This window comes from Cyclopterus lumpus, chromosome 4 (assembly GCF_009769545.1).
Source record: "Cyclopterus lumpus isolate fCycLum1 chromosome 4, fCycLum1.pri, whole genome shotgun sequence".
NCBI lineage: Eukaryota > Metazoa > Chordata > Actinopteri > Perciformes > Cyclopteridae > Cyclopterus > Cyclopterus lumpus.
In genome coordinates, this window is record NC_046969.1 from 12256552 (window position 1) to 12271477 (window position 14926).

General features: G+C 40.4%; 2 protein-coding genes across 2 annotated transcripts in view; one reads left to right on the forward strand and one right to left on the reverse strand.

Annotated features, from left to right (window-relative positions):
- The first annotated feature begins 1476 nt into the window (after positions 1–1476).
- Positions 1477–3580, forward strand: insl5a (insulin-like 5a). Its single transcript, XM_034531160.1, has 2 exons — positions 1477–1830; positions 3043–3580. The coding sequence occupies exons 1-2, from the start codon at positions 1698–1700 to the stop codon at positions 3180–3182; spliced, it is 273 nt and encodes a 90-aa protein (XP_034387051.1). The 5' UTR covers positions 1477–1697; the 3' UTR covers positions 3183–3580.
- A 271-nt stretch (positions 3581–3851) lies between these two features.
- Positions 3852–14926, reverse strand: part of sgip1a (SH3GL interacting endocytic adaptor 1a) — a 66775-nt gene continuing 55700 nt past the window's right edge. Inside the window, exons 18-25 of the mRNA XM_034531300.1 lie at positions 12423–12482; positions 11421–11532; positions 10576–10731; positions 9631–9766; positions 9318–9520; positions 8898–8962; positions 7827–7991; positions 3852–7199 (exon numbers count right to left, since the gene is read on the reverse strand). Of these exons, the coding sequence (XP_034387191.1) occupies positions 7177–7199; positions 7827–7991; positions 8898–8962; positions 9318–9520; positions 9631–9766; positions 10576–10731; positions 11421–11532; positions 12423–12482 (920 nt within the window). The 3' untranslated portion in view covers positions 3852–7176. The remainder of the gene's footprint in view (positions 7200–7826; positions 7992–8897; positions 8963–9317; positions 9521–9630; positions 9767–10575; positions 10732–11420; positions 11533–12422; positions 12483–14926) is intronic.

The following is a 14926-nucleotide window of genomic DNA, read 5'->3' on the forward strand; positions in this document are numbered from 1 at the left end:
TGTCCTTTAACAGTGCTCAACATCAAGCAAACAATGCACATGTAAAATAGGACTCCTGCTGTCCTTGAGCTGAACCACAACTTCTGAACCACCCATTCCCCGTCCTTTATAACTTTATTGACAAGAAACGTGTGTACATTGAAACATAGTCTTCCGTTTCCTTCATTGATATAAAAATGTCAGTTATGGACGTTATGTTTCCCACCATGATTCGGGGGAGCCTTCTTTCTGCTTCATTGCAGCAGCTGCTCAGTTGGCTAGAACTGTTCTTTCAAGTTAATAAAGGCTTTGCTTTCAAATTAAATACCAATGATATATCAGTATATCAGTGAAGAAAATCAGATTACATCTTTTAACGGATGAACTGTAGCACTTTTGTTTGTCAGTCTGAATAGCAGAAGACATTATGACACTCACCCTCATCATTTACATCACTTAGAGTCTAAGTGATGTAAAATGATGATAAGTGATTGTCTTCTGTCCTTAAATGACTCTAAGACTTAGAGTCATTTAAGGACATTTAAGTTAATTCTCTACGCCTTTCTTTTGAGTCAATAATCAGGACAGTCGGACACAATTGAGTTCATTATATTATATTATAGCACTCAATGCAGACATATTTGATTAGTCGGCAGGTTGTTTAGGTCCAGAACTAAGTTAATGTTATTTGTGCAAAGAGTCATTCAATTATTACTTATTTCACCTTTCAGTATCCCGTTGTCTAAGGAGATGAAGTGGGCCGATTGGTTAATATGCAGAAGTCCTTAACCTGCAAACAGTAAACGAGAAATAAGAAATATCTTTTAGCACTTTACTTTATCAGGGAAGTCTTCATTAGTTCTTAGTGAGGTTTGGTCAAGCTCCATCAATCTGCTGTTATGAAAAAGGAAAATAAGCAACCAAAAGACTTTTAATATCTTAGAAGTTCTCCATTCTATTGATATATTGTTGTTTTCTGCTACTATAGGGACAACCATAAAGTCCAGCTAAACACAATATAATTTCCTTGACATTCTGGGATGGGACCTCCGTTAATGATCAAACTGAAATGTCATGCTGAGTATCACATTGCACCATCAGCAGCACCCTAACGACCTGCATAATGGGACTGTCAACATTGACTTTCTACCTCTAAAATGGCCCAAACTGCTGTAAAGACACCAACAACCGTGCCATCAAAGTGCTGTAAACACATGAAACATCTGTTTGGAAATCACTTTGCATCACTTAATTAGCCATGTGGTCTAGTGGAGGTCAGTGCAATCAAAGCCTTAATTACAGAGGAGGATGCACTCATCTTATGTGATGAAGGCTGTAAAAAGATGATGGCTGTCACTCTGTCTTAGACGGCTAAAAATGGCGATGTGGAAATGAACGGAAACATAAAATGTCATGACAGAGTGACGACTGTCTGTGTCCGTGTGTGTGTGTGTGTGTGTGTGTGCGTGATTGGGATGGGCTAAAGGGCCAGTTAGAGGGAGGAAGTGGAGAGATACTCATCATTGAGGAGCTGAAAGGTGGATGGTATATAACACAAGGAGACGCAAGCATCGGATCAAGAAAGAAGACTCAGAGACAATCTGCAAGATACACGATAACCAACTGGAAACAGGACAGAAGTTTCCGGAACAAACCGGCTCAACAGAGAGATAATCCAGCATGCGTGCTCTGGGGGTTTTGCCTCTGCTGTTGTGTGCATGGTGTGTGTGGTCCAGGTGAGATCCGAGGTGAAGGCGGTGGAAGCTGTGCGGGCGAGAGTTCCTGAGGGCTGTCGTTTACACCTGCGGGGATCCCGTTGGAGGAGATTCCTCAGTGAGACAGACATGGACGGTGAGACAAATTCTATTTTTATTATCAAAATAGCAGAGAGAGTTAAAACAGTTTTTTCTTCTTGGTTCGGGACGACCCTGGCTGTTAGACGTGTGTGCACCCGGACGAATAATGCAGAATGACATATCATTTTATTTTCCTGTCAGTGAAGATTTGGCCTTAATGAACAATTGTGAATGTATTGACAATTGTTCAAATCAACAATAGGTGACCATATGAACATTGAAACAGGTGTTGCTGTCTGTAATCATTCCTTCAGTTCATACCGGCCAATAAAAGATGCCAAAATCAGCAGTTCTATATTTACCTGAATGTAATACGAGGCTTCAACAGTTGAGTTTAGCAAATCAGAGGATACCTCCCAAAGTTACAACCTTTTTTTGTTAAAAAAACAAAATTCTCCCTATTTATTCCACTCAAAATCAACAGGGAATCACAAAGAGGGAATTTCCCACTAAAAAAGGCTGTCACTTATATTTTTGCATAAAACAAAGTATGTTAGAACAGACCTTATAATGGCCAACATGAACAGGAGAAATGATTACAGCAAGAAAAACAGTTTCAATCTTTAAATGGGCATTTGAATGTTTCGAGATGGACTTGAACACATGTGAGCCTACAGTATATCCTCTGAACTAGATGCTGTTGTACACCACAGCGCTACCAACATAGGTCGGTCGCTAATCATTTCACATACCATTTATGTGTTTTGATGTTACGGTCAGCTTTCCACTGCTGTGCTTCCCGCTCCACGTGCCGTCTACTATTCCTTCTGCTGTGGTGCAGTGGGCGTACAGGCAGACGGGTGCCCCAGGGCAGAGACATCAGCGGCTGTTTGACCTTATTAGGCCCGAGGAGCCCACATATCATCATTAAATGCTGCAGCAGCCTCTCTCTGTCTGTCACACACAAACAAACCCAGTTAGCCTCTCAGTCGTGCTGATTACAAAGAGGAAAGTGACACTGGAGAAGACAAATAGCACCGAGTTAATTTGTGCACTCATTTAGACTTTCCGTATTTAATGGGACCGCAGACCTCAATTACACAAGACTGATCTGAAAACAGTTGGTCCTTCCTTAGTCGGTTGGAAACAATTAGGAAAAAATGACTTGAAATACACATTTGCAGAGGGAAAGTGGATGTGAACCTGGTTATTGAACTGAATTAGAAAAAGTGGATCTTTACATTTTTGTTGCATGTTGTTGTTCCAGGTCCGCCCGCAGGGGATCAGAGCAGTCTGGAGAGTAGCAAGCCGGGCTCCGAGCTGAGCAGACGAGATATTAACAACATACTGACCACCGTGTGCTGCCAGGTGGGCTGCAGGAAGAGCGACCTCGCCTTCCTCTGCTGAGGACAATCCCCCCACATCTTCTTCTCTCTACAAAATGACTCTGCTCTCTCCCATCTCGACTTAGTGGAGACAGAATCTGAATCAAAATGCTGATGTCTTAAAATCATATGATCACTGTATGTACAGTGATGCTCAAGCCCACATTGTCTCTAATTGCTTTTGACATTGATATTCTTTTTTGTTATTACTTTAACTTGGTTTGTAGATTTGAATGTGTGGACCACATCTGTGAACTTGTTTAGGACATCTGTCCAGATGTCTGAGCCTGGGTTTGTGTCCTGTATGTAGCCAGAATCCACAAGTTTGCAGGTTTATAAAAAGTCCTTCTTTACATTCATGTATTTTTATTCCATCATTTTGCTATTTTGTGTCAAATAAATGTTCTTGCACAGGCCTTACATTCTGTGGTGTGTGACATCTTTTTAAAATTGCACATTAGCATCTTGAAGTCTTTGACGCTAAAATAGCATATTATAATTTATATATATATATATATATATATATATATATATATATATATATATATACACACAGACATACACACATTACATGTAATCTTTGCCTTTTGTTGACATTATACTGTACTGCAATCTGTGTTTGTGCACTTTTGCCACACACACACACACACACACACACACACACACACACACAGAAACTGCAAACATTGTTCCAGTTATAACTTTTATTGGTTTTGGAAAGAAGCAAACTAAGTTTCTCAGTTCCTCTTAGCATTGTTATGTACTGTACAAACAGCTTGCACATGTGTTTTGAGGTTAACGGGACAGAACCAAAAAGCATTCTGGCTTATAGCACACATAAACACACTCCCTGCTCTCTTCTCAACATTAATACAGGTAACTGACACTCAGCACAACACCTCAATTCAGTAATATCTATCATCATGGATGCCCCACCTTTTACTCTTCATGCTATGCATGCAATAATTAATTACTGCAGGACAAATTCACCAGAGATGAAGATCTGTAAACGCTTTGTGTCCATTATCCATTTTATTAACTAGATGGTGCAAATAATTATCTGGCAACCAACATGACTTTCAGATAATTCTTTCGACTAACACACTTGTGGTGTAGTACTTTAAAACAGATGCATGACGGTGGGTGGGTGTGGTGGGCCTCTGTAGATAATGCTGTAGTGACTGTTGCACTGGTAGCTTTACTGGTCACAGCTTCCTGTCAGGCATGTTCATCCATCCACTCAACGAGAAGGACTGAAGCGACTGAGAGGAAACTGTTACCAAAGTAATGTGGGAGCTAAATGGCACCAATCATCATCACCTTGCATCGATACATTAAATGCAACTTCAGCGAAATCCACAATGCTCTTTTAGACTCGGGTCTACACAGGAATATACATCTGATAAAAAACAAGACAAATCTGATCTTTTTATAAGCCAAACAACATTTGTTTAAAACTACGCCCGATCAAAAGCTCTCTATCATTTAAAATAGTATCGTTGCCAATAGTCCTCTCGTCCTAAATTCAGTCTCAGATGCTTCTTCGGCGGCTCTGAAAGGATCATGATTGGCTGCATTTAGCAGAACGCCGACATACAAGTACAGTACAGAGATCTTCGGCTACACTTCACACACACTTTTTGTTCTTCGTGTTGAGTGTCAGAGCATTTAGGAAGTTCAACATCATCAGCACAGTGTTCATTACACATTAAACAATAGAATACTTTTTCATTTTTATCCGTTTAAAAAATATTCAGTTTATTTCTCCTTAACAGAGGACTGACTGTCCGGGGTACACACACATAAAAAAGAAAAGCATTTTGGTCAACCTAACCTCGCTCCACAACCTCATTCCACTCATGTCATCTCACAGAGACCATTACAATTATGCAAAATAAAGCCATGGATTCAAGCGTTGGTTGGATGATCAGGGGTGTGCTCAGGATATAATCAGGGAGGTCAGGTACCACAGAGGGGAAACAACCTAAACCGGTCAGACATGTGGTACAAGTTGAGGAATAACCGGCCAGGTAGATGTGGGCAAATGAGAATGTTGTGTTAAGTGTTTTCTGATAAAGTTTGAATAATACAAAATAAACAAGCTGGTCCCAGTAAACAAATCCAGCTCCAGTACTGGTACCACAAACGTCATCACTGCTGTGGAGCAAAACTGATTGCTTTTGTGGTCATTGTCTTGACCTTATTAAAAGGAGACGTTAACAATTTTGGAAATACGCTGATTCGCTATCTTGCCGAGTATGTTAAATGATCAGCTGGAGTAGAACAGTTAGCCGGGCTCTGTCCAAAGGTAAGTCATAATCCAAAATACTGGTAACATTTGATCTGATGGCGACGCGACAGGAAAGTGCAGGAATCGCCAAAGTCAGAAATTAATCATGTTATATCTTGATAACCCCCAATAAAACCAGGCTAGCTGTTTACAGTGTTTATACCAAGATGACCGACTTCTGGCTCCAGCTTCATGTCGAACAGACACATATATGAGTGGTATTAACTCTTGAAAAAAGAAAACAAATAATTCCCAAAATGTCAAACTGCCTCTTTAAAGTGTGAACCTTGCCCACGGTATAACTAACTCTACATTAACACTGCTTTCACAAAGCATGACACAGCATCCAGGAAGATATTTATCTTTTTCTTTAAATTACCCCCCTCACCCATATATATATCTCAAATCTTCCTTTGCACTTGAGTTAAAAAATTATATCTGAAATAAATTCAAAAATTATACCTTATACTGTACACAGGTTACCCAACTACACAAATAACAAAAAAGAGAGAGATTTCAAATATGTATACCTTTCAGGTTTCTGAGTTGTGTGATACCATTAAAAGTCTATTCGTATACAGAATCACAACAAATCATCGTCATCAATAAATAAAAATAGAATGCTGTCATGTACTCTGGAGTCTATCACTGCTGTCCCGGGAACAACAGAAAGGCTATCTGACAATACGAGGAAAACACCAAACGCCCTTTAAGATATATATTATTGATTTAAAATGACACTTTGTACACTTCTTTTGTTCTGACAGGAAAACAGATGTTCTTATTTTGCAACCAGTAAATCAATTCATCATTGCAGCTGCCTAACTAGCTAAAAACCTCTCCATGTCTGTGTATTACAGAGAAACTAAATTAACAGTTTGATTGACTGATCAGTGCATTTACATTAAAAAGGATGCGATCCAAAGTCATGTGACCCTGTAGTACCAGTAGGTAATGCATGATTATGTAGTTTTGTTCTCTTTGTTGTAGCGAGTCTATGTTTCAAGCACCAACAAGAAACATCATCTTTCTTTTTACGGCTTGTGACAACATGGGTCGAAATGCATCAATGCATTTACTTTCTGGTAAAAGACACGTAATCGGCCGCGGTCAGTGCGAAAGAGTTGGGACTGCCATCTCCGGCTTTGAGCTACAACGCTGACAGAAGAATTACTAATGCAGGTGTACGACTTACGAAGTATTATCTTAGGCCCTGCTTCAATTTGAACGAGTCTAGCTTTGGAAGTTAGACTTTGTGTCAGAGGCTGAGGTGTGCGTCTGACAGCAAAGATTGTATTCATGGGGATTTTACGGCTAAATCTTCCTGGACTCTCGACAACAAACAGCCTGTCATCCAGAGTTAAAAAAAAAAACTCTTTCTGTCCATGACTTACGTCAGGCAGCTGCAGTGAATCTTTAAAACACCACCACACATTGACCAGAGGAGGTTCGAGGCAGAGGCACAGACTTCAGAGGGTGGAATAACCCAGGTGTCTAACTGCAGCAATACAGATGTTATGAAATGAATACAAATACGATAATTACATGACCTAAAACAGTTTCCACGATGCTATATGCAAGTTATACAATACTGCTGGGTAGGCTGCGGACCTGTCGTGAGGGTTCGGAAAAGGTTAATGGAAAGTGGGTTTTCTGGTGTCGTCATGTCCTCCGTCCTCTGGGTCAATTCAGTCCACTGCGATTGTTTTGTTCTCAGTAGCGCGGGTTAGTTGTCGGCCAGGTATTTTCCTGAAAAGCATCAGCAAAATGTTTAGGTGTCACGTTTCAGTCGTTTAATAGATCTATTGTTGACCTGAGTCACATGAGACACCCCATTTTTTGTTTATACATTTTTATTTGAATGAAAGCTATGTTATGTGTTATTGACTTGTATTATTCTGCAGTAATTATAGTTGAATACAAAAGGAATCTAGAGTTTCATGCAGTTGTTAAATGACTACTTGAAATGTATGTATTGTCCACCCTGACAGAAAGTACATTATACCATGATCCACAATAATAGACACTAATACACATTTGAAATAATGAATGAAAAAATCAATAAAAACTTAAAAAAAAAATGTTTTCACAACTGAATGAAACTAACTGATGAAATAACTAATCTTCCACAACTTACATTGATGTTTGGCATCAAACAACGATGATGATGATGATGATGATGATGATGATGATGATGATGACTTTTAATGTGGTAAATAAGTGACTTTACTTGAATAACAACAAATAATGAAATCAAACATCGGTGTAGGTTGAGAGAGGTTTGATCTCCTGGATGAGTCCAGCTATCATTTGACTAGTGACACTGATAAAGAACATTTGGTTTCCATATGGTTGTCACTAAAATGCTAAACTGACCTGCGGCAAACCTCTTCTTGATGAGAGAGAAGCGGTATCCTGGCCCGGCCAGTTCAATGTCGCAGCCCGACAGGGTGCTGCCCTCGCTGGTGAACTGCAGTGCCAGTGCAGCTGGTTTACTGGGGCCTTCTGTGAGCTGGAAGCGTGCCAACAACGACCCCACACCTGAGGGGAGACGGGGACTTTAGAAAGATGTCTGCCGGCCACAAGGAAGGATGTCAACATGTCACACAGTAAAGTGCACAAGGGAATCAAGTTTCAACAGCTTTTTTTTTTTTTTACTAAATGAAAAATGCAGCTAGCAGCTCTAGATGACAAAAGTTGCTATTTCCAACCTTTTCATGCCAATTAAAAAATGTTTTTGGGGATACAGATTTCAAGAAAGCACCAAATGAGACTCAATTGATATAAATTACAAATCATATGAGATTTCTTTTTGTCAGAGGCTATATTAGAGAGATACATTTAAAAGTCATCTATGTTTAAAAGAAGCCAAGCTAAAATGATCATGCCTGGTTATGTTTTCTATGTTCTACAAAACCATATCATCTAGTTTAGTGTCCTTCTACTGGAGACCAGGTGAGGATCTGGGGGTTTATACTTTGTAACATAAAACAAGCAATAAACAATTTAAAGTACATCTGATGATGTTAGATTTTCAAGTCAGACGCACAGATCAAACTAAAGTTAAATAAGAGAATAAGAGAAACAGCCACATTGCAACGTGACATCACACTGAAAACAGCATTATTGTGGGCATAGTTTACTTCAGACAAAGCTGACAACCACATAGTTCCTGAGCGGCATTGTGTACTCTTAGTGCAGGTTCTAGGTCAGCGTTTACAACGACATGCCTTCAAAGACTCTTCACAACTCAAGTAAGATCAGAGCAATGTTTGGAGGGTGAACTCTGAAAACTCTGAAAATTGATACAAACTTCTGCTGATAGAATAAGAGGATCTGAACATAAAGCCAATAGATCTTAAAGAATTAATCTAACATATGGGCTGTTCTCCCAAGAATATTAATATCCCTAAACAACATGTGTTACTTTTATCATTCTGCACGTACCTCCGTTTTCAGATTTCTGTGAGATATCAGGAATTTTCCAAAGGATTCGTTGCTGCTCCGCATTCCTGTCGAGATTACAAGAGGACAGATGAACGCATTGAGGGGGCTTCTTAAGACCAGGAGATGACAAAGTCAAATCATCTTAGAGTCAAAACCTTTGTGCAGATACTATATACCATAATGTACATATGGAAAAATGTGTACTTTACACTAATCATTGGTAGGATTGTGATACTGTACTAGCCTTTTTATTGTAGGTCAGCAAAACCAACATGAAAGTAAGTGGAGTCTCGACCTGGTCTAATTATTTCTGTAATTCTAAATATATATTTAACATATGTTGTATATTAGTATAAATGACATACTGGCGAGTAATCTAAATGGTACTCAGCACTATAACAAAGTTTATTTAGACTGTACCATGCAGCAGGAGGTAAGACCGCCTGTAGTTTTGAAACCCCTCCATCGACCGGGACGAGGAACTGGACGTTGTTGAGGGCCATCGGCGTCGCCATGGCCTCCCCGTTGTATTTGTAGTCTATCCTCAGGTCAGTGCTGGCGGGCTCACATCTCCAACTCACCGCCAGATTCAAAGGAATCGACTGAAGCCCCTCCGTTGATACCTACACACGGAGGGGAAACGTTATGTCACGTTGCTCATACAATCCATATAAGCGGTGTGTCTCTTTGCGGAGTGATGTCAAGTTATAATTTCCCAGGGGGCCGAGCTCACCTGATACTTGAGCATGTCCACGTTGTAGTATGTTGCCTGAGGCTTCTGCTCTGCCACCTTCTTTAAATGGGATATCAGGTTTGGCATGTTCACCCAGAAGTCCTTGGCATCTGCCTTGGCTTGTGTGGTGGTGTCGCTGGTAAAAGCATGATCGAAATATGACATTTTACACATGATCTGGTGAATACATGATTAAACTGAAGAATCTGATGTTTCTTACTTTGTAAAATGAATGTATCACCAGGGGAAACAATTCCACAGTGAGCCGAATAAGGTTGGACTTTACAAACGTGAACCATGCGGTTTAAGAAAAGCATTTTATAAAAGACTTCTTGTATACATTATTATTTGTTATTTTAAAAAGATATTCTATGAATTTTGTAATGAATCATATGTTACAGCAATAGTTATTTATCCTCAACATCAACCAAACTTTTCCATATGAGATCATGAATGTTTTACGGCATTTACGTTGCATATTTGCACATTTGCACATTTTATTTATAAAACACCCGACATGTTCCTTGTGTGTGAACTGGGATATATACACATCAAGTTTGCTCTGTTACTATAACATACAGTTAGTGTGATAAGCAGGATTTGTTGCAAACAAAGTTGATTCGAAAGATTTGCATTAACTAATATTTACACAAGAAGGGGACTCCTTTTGATTACATGATGCAACATGCTGTTTAGGTATTATTAATACAAATGATATGCATAGTGAGTGTTTGATTTTAATGAAGTTTAGTTGTATTATAAACATTCATAAACATATAGAAAATGTGTTTCAAATCAATATAATTAATTTCAAGATGGATAATAAAGCATTCAGACTTGAACTCTGCATGTAAAGAGAGGCAAGTTAGGACATCTTTTCACTTCTTCACTGTATCTGTTACTTGTTGTGAGAGTGAGGTGGTGAATTCACAGTGGTGTCATTACCAGCAGAGGAGCTGGGGGTTAGGCAGCACATGCTCCAGTCGGCTGTAGTTGGTTATGCTGAAGGTTAGCACAGCGGGGGACAGGTTATTGGCAAAGTGCCGTGTGATGCCCGCCGGAAACGACAAAACCATCTCACCTATGACCTTCACAACACACCTGAGAGGAAGCGGAAGACAATACGTGTGTTAGAGAGACAGAAAATGGACAGTGCATACTTCATTTGTCAATTTCTCGTTTTTTCTTCTACGTATTTTTATTTTTTTTAAACCCGAGTCAATATACTAAAAACAAAATCAATAAACACCAAAACTGAGCATGCTCGGTGAGGTCTGGTTGCCATGACTCTACAGTGCAGAGATGCAGTCAAATTATACTGGCCATATCATAACATTTAACCACTTAAAAACCATCTATTTTATATCATAAACAGTGTTAAACATGCCTGTGAATAACGTGAACATGTATATAAACAGTTACTAACAGCTTTATAACACATATTGATTGCAACTAAGTAAAACTATGTCATCAGTCATTCATAAAGTGTTTAAACTACAGTTATCTGTAACTGTAGTTTAAAACACTTTCTGAAAAGTTATAATTGTTGACAAATACAAAGAATGTCCGTTTAAAACCACAAAACTGATTAATTAACTATTTTAAAAAAAAAATTAACTATTTAAATACTCTTAATTTGAAAAGGGATTACGTAAAGTATTACTAACGTCAGCATTATCCTTTAAGTACTGCTGTATAACCTGAATTCACATCAGCCAAACATGAAAGAAGCCATTAAAATTGCGATGTCAGGATATGTTGTGGACATGTAGAGCTATTTGTTGACCTACTTGCTGGGGTCAGCTCCTTTAAAGAAGGCGTTGACCGTCTCTGTGAACGCAGCTGCCACAGGAAGAGTGTCCTGAGCCCCCATGGTGAGAGGGCTGGGCCCTCGGGAGCAGCCTGGAGGCAACACAGGCAAGTCAGGGTTACATGAAACATCAACGTCTAGTAGCTTCAACACACTTTTACATTACAACAGTCAACTGACGTCGATAGATTAAGAATAGATACACAACTCCCAAACCAGGACTCTCTTCTCGCTACTCTTCCTAACTAGTAGTGTGTGGATGAAATGAGAACTACACACAGAGGGATGAAATTCAACTTTAACAATATTTGTGTTAGTACGGTGGCATGAAAACAGCAGGTTATGTGTGAAGAGGATAGCCATTTCTCTCTGTTCTTTGACTGTGAAATAATTAAACACACCAGTTAAACATTACTTCAAATAAAACCCCTTTATGATTATTTATATAGTATGTTGCACTCTGGATTTTGATTGAATAAGCACAGGTAGATGAGAAAGGAAAGACAGAGGTAGATTGAGAGAGAGACAGAGAGATGTGCATGCTTATTCCAGACATGCCGTTAAAGCTGAATTATTCTGACAAGTTCAAAGAAGATCAGAGAGCCCGAAGATCCAACCAAAAACCAAACGACCAAAAGTGACGACAAGGAGATTAGTGAAGTACAGGAAGAGCGATGATTCTTGAGGGGATGGAGGGCGGTCAGCGCAGACGAAATGAGAATGAACAATGTCAGGAAGAGAAGGTAGATGACAAGACTGCATAGTTGACTGCATATGAGGGGAGGGGGGGGGGGGGGGGGGGGCGAAACCAGGAGTTAGCATGGCATGGGGTTAGGCTGATGGAGGGATTGAAAAGGAGGGAAAGGAAGGAGAGGGAAGGGAGGAAGGAGAGAAGGGCCAGGTCAGGGGAGGGGGCGAAGCTTGCACAAATGAGCCTCAGAAGAGTGTGTGTGCACGCTACCCTGGTGCAGAGAAAACTTACCTTCAAAGGTTAAATAAAACTTCCCTCTGTCAAACCATACAAGGGATGGCTGGTCATTCTCTGTGTGGGGTTGAGGGGTGGAGGACGGAAGGGAGGAGGAGGAGGGAGGAGGAAGAGGGATGAAAGGGAGGGGAGTGGGTGAGGAGGGGTGAGAGGGGGGAAGGAGAGAAGGACAGTAGCGTGAGTCTCACATGGCATGTCTATCACACGTCACAGTGGGGTGAAACGTGGAGGTGGAGGCCGGGGGCCGAAGAGGGACAAGCCGAGACAGAGCATCAGACAACACGCTTGATGTCTTTTTGTGAGTGCTTGCGAGCATGAGGAGAGACAGGAGTCAGGTGGAGCGAGGGCCAGGTGTGTACTGCCGGATGCTGGCAGGGGGACAACTACATGTACAATGAAGGAGAGAGGAAGACAGTTGTGTAGTCGCTAGTGTTTTCTCTATTATGAAACTTCATAAAAGGGTAATTCTACAACAATGTGCGATAATTTAAGCTGAAACTACTTTCTTGATCAGTTTGTTCAGTTTGAGAGTTAAGAATTGATCAGTGGCAGATTGTTCATTTATCTATTTTAGGCCTTTCTCTCTCTGTGTCTTACTGTGCTCACATTTTCCTCCAGGCCTCCACTATTCAAATATATATATATATATATATATATAAAAAAATGGAAGCAGACTGTTGCGTTTAACGAAAGCCTGCAGGGGGCAGCCATGAGACCAGTGAGCAGGGAGAGAGATGCTCCATCCCAAGTTCAGGGGCTGGATCCCCCAGGGATCAGACAATGAAGATGAAGACAGTCTAGCCTCACAGGGACAACAACTAAAAGTGCTTTCAGAAAGTCCTGGTTAACTTTAATTTATTAAAGTTTATCACAAAGAGATTTCCCTCCAACTAGAGCTAGACAGATACATTTGCTAATATTAATAACTTGACAGGAGAAAAACAAAAAACGTATTTCCTTTAGGCATAATTAGGTTTGTTTTCCTAGTAATCGCCAATGATGTATTTTTAAAATGTTGTATTGTAAAACACTAGATTGTTTAAGCCTCTCAGGAATATAATAAATATCTAAACAAAAAAAGTTGAAACGGGAAAATACTGCACTTGCCACAAGTCACAGACATTAAAACTGTGATGAGGTCATGTGGAGAAGCTGCTTCGTGTAAAAGGAGCCAAGTGAAAAAAAGTGGATTGCAGGACATTGTAGGCTGCATCCTTTTTCTGCTGCATTTGGAGATTTTCCAGCTGGTCATGATGTATTTAGTATATCAAATCAGACGTTGGAGGATCCAGCCCCTGAACAGGGATGCAGGTGCAGTTTGACTAGAATGAGCACTACCTGGAATTGTGTTTACATATGGCGGTATTTCCTAAATGACAAGAAGTTAAATTAAAAACATTACTTTTCCAATGTCAATGCCTTGAAGTTTGACACAGAGAAGAGCAGGCTTGTTCTTGTCCATACATTTGTTTGATGTAGAGCCCCAAGCAGTGAAGGTGTGATGCTGAGTGAGTGGACTAAGAGTTGTTGGGTGATGGAGCGATGAGAGCAGTGCGGCGCTTCATGAAGAGAACAAAAGGGCAGGTGCTGAGAGAGGGCGGGGTTTAGGGGTTGTACTTTTCTATGGCTTGAGAGTGCAAGAGTGACAGGTGTGACAGGTGGGCGTCAGGGGTTAAGTGTGGGAGTAGACCGAGGCTTTAGGGCCAGGTGGAGATTGGCTGAACTTGAGGCTGTGTCGTGCTACTCCAGCGGTAGAGAGAGGATGGCATGAATACCAAACAGCTGCTGCTTGTCTAATTCAGCCTAATTCTCATGCAAGACTTCAAACAACTCTGTGAGCAGCAGCTCTGAATCTGACAGTATGTGTGAGAGTATGTGTGAGAGTTTGCGTTTGAGTGTGTGCGTGCGTGTGCGTGAGAGTTTGTGTGTGTGTGTGTGTGTGTGCGTGAGAAAGAGAGAATGACTGACAATATGGATCTCAAGGGCCCAGAGATAAGCAGCTCTTCAGACATGCTCATTGAACACGCACACACTCAAACGCAGTCTGGTGGTGCAGACTGAGAGTAAAGGTATCTGGGAGGAACTGCACTGCACTCTGCACAAACACAATATATGTTGCCAAGAAAAGACACAAGGTTGCCATGGTGACATGGCGAGACAGCCACTGGTGGACAGTCATAAAACAGAGAGAAAAGTCTGATGAGGGGGCAGATGGGCAAAGGGGATGACATTCAAACGTTTTTGTAGAAAAACAAACAAAATGTTATGCAATAGATAAAGCTTTTTGTGTCACCACTGCTTTCACTTTTTTTTCTGGCAGATTTTGTCTGCGGGACACAAGAGAGCGACTGAAAGAGAGAGAAATACATGTAGATAGAAGACAGAGAGAGAGGCTATCACATATATTAAATACCTCACAAATGTGTGGAAAGGTATGAGTCGGCAAAAGCAAAACAGTGAAGAAAAATGACTATTTGACTGAAATGCTGCCACATTTGAAA